The sequence below is a fragment of the Acyrthosiphon pisum genome, chromosome X, assembly GCF_005508785.2.
Source record: "Acyrthosiphon pisum isolate AL4f chromosome X, pea_aphid_22Mar2018_4r6ur, whole genome shotgun sequence".
Lineage (NCBI taxonomy): Eukaryota > Metazoa > Arthropoda > Insecta > Hemiptera > Aphididae > Acyrthosiphon > Acyrthosiphon pisum.
In genome coordinates, this window is record NC_042493.1 from 57,085,633 (window position 1) to 57,093,954 (window position 8,322).

The following is an 8,322-nucleotide window of genomic DNA, read 5'->3' on the forward strand; positions in this document are numbered from 1 at the left end:
AGTTTTTATTTTTATTTTTTACAACAAAAAAATTTGGTTTCGACAACTTGTCACTAACTACTACTTATACGAATTGAAGTCGGATCTTTTTTTTTTTTTTATTTATTTGAAGTAATCTACAATCTATACATTTCTTGGTATAATAAGTAGGTTTGATAGGTGAAGTAAGAGTGATGTGAATAATAAGATTAGGGAAGATACCCAGTGGTAACACCCTGTAAGTCGGATCTAAATATATATTTGTTAATTTTTTAAATAATTTTTTAATTTTTATAACAGTTTTAAGCGATTCCTGAAAAATTGTATTAATTGGAGATGTGTATTATTGTTGCTCTGAAGTCAGAGGTCTTCAAATATTTGAGGTTTTATACTTGTATATAATGCGACCTTTGATGCGGCCCACTTGTATGCATTTTTATGAACATTGCCACATTTCTATGACCAAGGTAGGTACTGAAGTTATAAATTGAATAAATAGGCTAGCTGGGTGGGATGTATTTTCCAGTCCACCTTTAACGAAAATTTAAGCACAGCATCGGACGCTGGTCGTTTAAGCCTTACAATAAAATATAATTTATGCGAATACTATATAATGACATCTTGTTATGCACATGTTTTGTTGTAAAACCGTGAACACGTCTTAAATCAATGAAATGGGGTGACACCATAACTATTATTCTCGTCTGTCCCAGCCGATCAGAGCTGTGCCTAGAATCATGTTTCTCTACGAATACAATAAATATATATTGTTTATTTGTATTAAATAAAAGTTAAAGTCATAAAGAAATTTACAATAATTCAAACGTGTGTAAAAAAAACTATTACTTCAAAGTTTTTAGATTACTGGTTTAATAAATTAAAAGGGAAAGTATATGTGGAAGTCAGTTTTAAAATATCAAAGTTAATTATAGTTTTATAGAGTGGGGAGTATGGCGACACTTAAATTATTAAGGTACCAACACTATATTATAGTATATTCACCTACACATTTACACAAATCGTTATCTTACTTTGGCATCTGTAGGTGTTCTAACAGGTTAGCTTAGGTTGGCTGTAAGCAAAGCAGGACATTAACGGTATTCAACAGAACAGTTATAAATAGTAACTATTATTGGGGAAAGAAAAATATAACTCGTTTACTCAGTTTCCCATACAAGGTCGTTTATATATTTTTCTAACAGGTACCTAGAGGTAATAAACAGAATAATTTTATTATTATTAAAAAAATAACTGATTATTAATTAAGTGATGTTACTTTCTTTTTTTATTAACACAATATAACTTTTACAAGTTAAAAAAATTACTTTCAACTTTAAACTTAGGTACCTTACATTAGGTAGCCTTACATTTTTCTTGAACGATCGTTTTATACCGACAGCCAGGGCTGGATTTAAACTTTCGGATGCTCGGAGCAAATTTTTTTTTTAAGGCCCCTATAGCAGTAAACAAATGTAAAATGTAAAATACCCAATATTATCTAAGAAGTCAAAATTCGTTTGTAGACACCAAAATTATGATAATTTTATCAAACCTTCATAATTTGAAGAGTAAAAATAAGTATATTGATCTCAAAACATATTTTTATTTATTAACATTTCGAAATTAAGCTTTCACACTGTTACATTAGTAATAAATTATAATTAGAGTTTAATTAAATTTAATACTTCCAAATTTTTATATAGTTACTCTAAATATTACCTACCTACATACTACGTACAACCAAAATAATGTCAAAAAAAAAATCCGGTGGCATTTTGAAGCAGAAGTCCATGTCACTCCTTATCAATCTTGAGTTTTCCAGGGACTACCCCCGCGCTGTTTAAAGTAAATCATATTATCATCACTTGGACGTTTATACCTATATACTAAAATATTTTATGTTCGCTGGATGCACCAATTTCATCCCCCCATGTTTGCAGCCCAAATTATATAAATACCTAGGTACTACCTAATCATTAATCAATGTCTATTTATTTACAAAGCTGATATTTTTTTTTCATAAATTTCCTAAACCGAGAGACAAAAAGCTTAAAATTTTTTTTATAGTATTCCGGCATCCGGATGTCTCCCAAGCATCTGCTGACAGGGGAAAGTGCGCTTAAAACCCTCAGTAAAACCCGACCCTGCCGTATAATTGTTACACTCAAATTATTTGTTTCTTAAGAATGTTGAATGTATGTGAAATATACACATGTTATGCACATATTAATGCGTACCTAATCGTACAAGCTAAAAAATCTTAAAAGTATCACGGTTCAAAATAATGCATAATATATTTTCCAAAAAAACATGAATAATCCCTAAGCTTTGTAGGTTAAAGCATCAACCCTAGCACACGCAGCGCAGCCTGTGGCCGTTTAATCGTGCGATTCATTTCGGGTCGTTATCAGAAGCGAATTTAGGACTTTTATTTTTCTTCATGATATTGTGATTACCTACATGGTTTATTGTGTACACAATATTTGTTTTGTTCAGGTTATTCAATTATTATTGATTTATTGCCTTATATTATTGGCAATTTTATGATTTTTGGTTATAATATATTGCATCATCATCATCATCAAACAAAACAATCTTTCCTGTATTTCTGAACACTAGAAAGTTTGATACCTTGATCTGTGTATAGTCTTGTCTTTTATACTTAAACATTGTTTATAGAAACATAATATAAGTACAGTGTTGTTTTCACATTTTAACGACTGTAAGTATGTTAAATTCTTATGTTTTGATACTATAGTATAATAATTATTAAAGGGTTCATATTAGTATTAAATTGTAAATTGTACTCCCAAGTACAAACATTATATATATTTAGTTTTACTGTGCTTAAACATAAGACTATAATATAATTACCTTAGTAGATGTATAATTATAGGTTGTTGGAAACTTCGAACTATACTGTTCCAAATAAGAATTGGAACAGTTGTTGTCAAAAACTAGTACAGGTTTATGCATTGAACAGACAATAATGGACGATCATCACCTTAGAATGTTGCCAATAATAGGCAGATTTGTCATGAACATGGGACCGACTGTGTGACAGCTCAAAGTTCATGCGCAATGGTGTTATGTGTTCCTTTCTTATTTGGAACAGATTATAGAACTGAAATTTAAATGATTTTTCTTGAGGTTGATTATAAATGATTATTTCTTTAGATAGCTTTGTATGAAGCATTAAAGCAACACCTCATAATAATTACTGAATTTTAAAATTTTTTTCTACTTTTAGATTTTAATGTTAATATATTATTACTTATGTGTCTTGATAGAAACAATATGAATTTTATACAAAAATGTTATTTTCACAATTTTAGTAAAGAATACATGATCCAATCTATATTATGGGTAGATATTACTTATCTTTACTTTATATAGGTATATTTAAAATATTAATTTATAAAATACAAAAGCGTTAACATTTAGTAAAAAAAAAAAATTGAACTACATTTCTACTAAGCACCGTATTTGAATCGAGGAAACGGGGATTTTAGTTAATTTACTTTTTAAATACATTTTTTTTCACTTTTGCATCCCCCTTTTAATTTTTTTTCCAATTTAAGCACCAACTAAACTGGAGAGCAGTTGGACAATTTGAAAAATTAAAGATATTAGTTTTTAATATATTAACACATATTATCTTATGTTTGTGTAGAATTGTAGATGTCATTGCTATTTTATATTTAAGATGATGTGTCGCTTATGGCTGAATGCTTTTTTAAAATTTGAAAGTGTATAGTTTACAATTACCCATACATGTCATTTAAAATTTAATATTTTAAAAATTTTTTTATTTTTATTGAATTGTATTTTTAATGTTGAAATAGGAAATATGGAAGATGATAAAGATGTTAAAGCTTCACTATCAAGTATTAGTAGTCCTAAAGTTAAGAAATTATTTGAAATAAAGAAATGGAATGCTGTTACTTTATGGGCTTGGGACATCGTTGTGGACAATTGTGCCATTTGTCGTAATAACATCACGGACTTATGCATCGAGTGTCAAGCCAATCAAAATGTAGGGTCTAGAGATGAATGTACAGTTGCGTGGGGCACATGTAATCATGCTTTTCATCTTCACTGCATATCTCGTTGGTTAACAACTCGACAAGTATGTCCACTTGATAACAAAGAATGGGAACTCCAGAAGTATGGTTTATAGAAATACATCTGGAATACATTTTAACCTACATTTCATTACTTGTATGAATAATAAATATTCAATTATTATTAAAATGTCCATGATATAAATATTTAAAGAAAAAAAATTACATTGCCAACCACTAAATTAATATATATAATTAATATTTATCCTGTAAAATTTTAAATTCAATTCATTTTACAATAAACGACTCTGTGTACTATGGATATAACTGATGAATATTGTTTTGTTTATTTTATTATTTCTTATTTATAAAAATGACTACTGAGTTAAATTACAGTACTTAATAATGTTAAATTACTTTAGTGTTTAATCAGTATAGTAATATTGTATGTATATATATTGTTTGATGATTTCAGTTTGTTTTTGTTTTAAATTTAACTTTATAAACATTTAAATCTATTACCAACTTAAAAAAGTTACAAAACTTGTGCACCTATGTTTCCTAAATCTGTATGATATAACCACGGACGTACATACGTACGTATGTACGTTCGTGGATATAACGTTTTCAATAGTACATAAAAATATTTTTTCCCTGTGAAATAATAGTCAAATTCTTTAATTGCAGTTAATAATATTGTGTTTTGTTAGGTACTAATGTACTATTATTATAGTTTGGACAAAATGTAAAATACCAATTAAATATAAATTACAATCGAAAATAAATGAATTGTTGTCATTACTAAAGGGTATAAATTACCACACAGCACTTGTCAATCAAAACAATTGTCAAAATATTATATTTGAATTGGTTTTAAAATATTTAAATTTAAAAGTTAATAAATTATTGATGACATATTTTATATTTTACCTTGTAACCAAAATATTGTATTGTTATGAATAAATATTGGCTCAACAATATTTAATTTTTTAAGATGATTAAAAATTGAATAAATCTTAAAATTTAACATTCAATGAACAGATAAAATAATAATTTACTTTTGCTTTAAAACTCATTATTTATTTAATAATAAAATTATTATATTATTTTTATTTTCTATTCATTGAATAAAATTGAATTAAATGTATCTTATAATGTAATGTTAAATAACTAAACTATATTAATATTTATTTTTGGTTAATATTAATAATTTATTCAATATTTGTAATTATTATTTTATTTTATTTTTTTATTGATCGATTAAATAATAATATATATTATTTTAAATGGAAATTGAAAATTAAATGAAACTTAAAATTAACATGATATAAATATACTAAAAAAATATGTATTTAATCTTTAAAATGTATATTATTTTATTTTAATCTAAAATAAATAGTATAAAATGAGTTTAGCTGTTGATAATAAAATAATATAGATATTCATATAGTAAACCAATAAATGCATTCAATGAGTATTTCATTACAATTAATTGGTCTCTACATGATTACACATTTATCTAAGAAATTTATGAAACCAGTTCATATGGCAAAGTCCATTAACTTTAATATATTTTTTACTAAATCTGCTAATAATGAAGCTCTCATAATTATTATAATTATGTTATAAAAATAATAACTTAAAAAATGAAACACCAATAGGTTTTGACAAATCATGAGTAAAATTCATAGTATAGATTCACTTATATTTGTATATATAATACAAGTTTAAAAGATGCTAGTAGGTATATAATAATATTTCCATCACAGTTTAAAAATTACAACAATAACTATATTGTTAAACCATTTTTTAAAAATGGGGACAAACAAATATTAAATAAGTATAAACCAAAATCATTTATCAGTAATTTTGCAAAGATCCTTGAAAAAGATCTAAAGCCAAGTGATTAAACGTTTTTAGAAATAGTATAATAAACTAGCTTTTGAAAAATAAATATGATTTTAGACCGAAATTAGGAACTTTACAGCTGATGCTTTATACATGACAGTAAAATATATATTTATGATTCACTATTGATAATAGCTTAGCAAAAAAACTATTGTAGTATTTCTAGATTCTGCAAAAGTATTCGATACTGTAGTAGTGCAATACTGCAGTTGATCATAAAGAATTATTAAATATCATTTCTGGGTTTGAAATTATTAAAGAAAGTTTAAATGGCAATTTTAATAAATTATTTGTGCGTGATAGAAATATAGAATTCAGAATAGGTTACGGTAAACAGGATGGTAAGAAAATAAATTGTGGTACTCCATACAAGTAGCTAGGTTCTTAATAATGATGTTTACATGAGTACATAAAAGAGTATATTATTTAAAAAAAATTATTACCTACCTACATTAAGTTTTTATGGTTTTTTTTTTATATAATTTGATTATTTATTTATATTTTAATGATTCGACCTAATTACGATATATGAAAATCAGTACCCAATCGGAAATGTAATACTTACGCCGAAACTCACAATAGGTGCAATAATATATTTTTATGTAGCCTCTCCCAACGGGTATAGTATAATAATTGGCCACAACTTTAAATAGTACCTACGGCTAAATCGTTTGACATGGGCTCGATTATGTCGTTCTTATATAGACAATATATAATATATTATGTAGTAGGTACTGAATATATTACAGTTTTTCGGTGAGTCAATTTTGCTAATTATAAATTTAGTGTAGCATACAAATACTGCTGCAGATTCTATATAACACAATATTAGTAAAAAAAATAGAACTTTATGTATTTAATTAAAGTCTGGAAATTAAATTGTATAATGATATGACTATATAATATTTAAAATAACTTATATAGGTAGGATTAACTATGAGTATTAAATTAAATAAACTATTTAATAAATACTAAATAATAAATTAATAGGTACTTGGTTTTATTATCTACTTATTTTATTATTTATTTGCAATGCACCTATATTATTTAATGTATACCATGTAATACTTAATATATTACAGTTTTTAGGTGAACTAATTGGTTGAGATAATCTAATTTATTAATTATAAATTTTATGTGGGATACAAATACTGCTGCAGATACTATATATAATACATTATTAATAACCGAATAGATCTCTATATATTTGAGTAAAGTCTGATAATTAAATTATTGCTCAAAATATAGGTAGGTCTATCATGTATATTTATTTAATTATGAGTTTTAAATCAATTAAATAAACAGATAATTAATAAATGATAAATAACAAATTAATTTATTTATAATATACCAACTCACACAAGTACTTGGTACACAACTCTTTTTTTGCTAAACGCTTAATGTTTAAGGGGATTCGATACCGTGATTTTCTGTTTTTGTCTAACACACGCGCGACATAGTATTTTAGACGTGTTTTTGCCAAACACACCAATTGATCTAATGAAGCGATAAGAATTCTGAAAACAGATTTGAATTCTTCTATATATATGCGATTTGAGGTTTTATTACACATGATTCATACGAATTACGAATTAAACGATATACCGGTATAACGGTATTTTAATTAAGAATTCGTCGCAGTCTAGCAATGACTTAAATGTCATAGATTTGACTGACATTCAGTGGCGCCGAGTTCAGTAAAATAAGGTGGTTCAATTCCAACCAAAGCTCACCCAACCACCCACCCACCCACCCAATTCATCATTCAAAAACGGAAGAAACTATTTAAAACTCCAAACCACACATAGCCGCTCGCTACGCTCGCAAATTATTTGTATTTTATTAAATAATTAAATATTTTATTTTTTTGTTATATCGATTTCAATCATAGTCACTGATGATTAGTTAGTCAGTTACTGTGTTCACAAAGATTTTTGAGTTTCACGATAGATCACAACTTTTTTTTTGTTTATAAATGGTTACTATATTGGTTACAGATATTATTATTATAGGACAAATTAGTAGAAATGTTGTGTGTATTAATAGTTGTCATTGGTTACTCGGGAAGATGAGGTAAAAATATAATGAATCAAATCGTCGCATTTACATGGCCTCGATTAAAGAAAATATATCTTAAAAACAATTGTATGTTTGTAGCTTATATATTCAAAAACTACAGGAATGATGTTGACGAAAATTTCAGGGATTATTCTTAGAGATATCATAAACGCTTTGAGAGTAAATTTAATTACGATAAAAATATACCAAGTGGTAAATCCAATTAGCGATTTGTGGTCAACCTTATCTTTCAAATTATTTCATAAATAGCGAGGCACGCCAACGCCCACGCCGATTTGCTCTTGAATTGAGG

General features: G+C 26.4%; 1 protein-coding gene across 1 annotated transcript; it reads left to right on the plus strand.

The window, feature by feature from the left end:
* Nucleotides 1-2,189: 2,189 nt before the first annotated feature.
* Nucleotides 2,190-4,378, plus strand: LOC100162097 (RING-box protein 1-like). Its single transcript, XM_003244887.4, has 2 exons — nucleotides 2,190-2,701; nucleotides 3,825-4,378. Exon 2 carries the CDS (start codon nucleotides 3,830-3,832, stop codon nucleotides 4,157-4,159), a length of 330 nt encoding a protein of 109 aa, XP_003244935.1. The 5' UTR covers nucleotides 2,190-2,701; nucleotides 3,825-3,829; the 3' UTR covers nucleotides 4,160-4,378.
* The last annotated feature ends 3,944 nt before the right edge of the window (nucleotides 4,379-8,322 follow it).

What these genes read in the sequence shown, in the direction of transcription:
- LOC100162097 (XM_003244887.4), top strand. Translation starts at nt 3,830, where the DNA reads ATGGAAGATGATAAAGATGTTAAAGCTTCACTATCAAGTATTAGTAGT.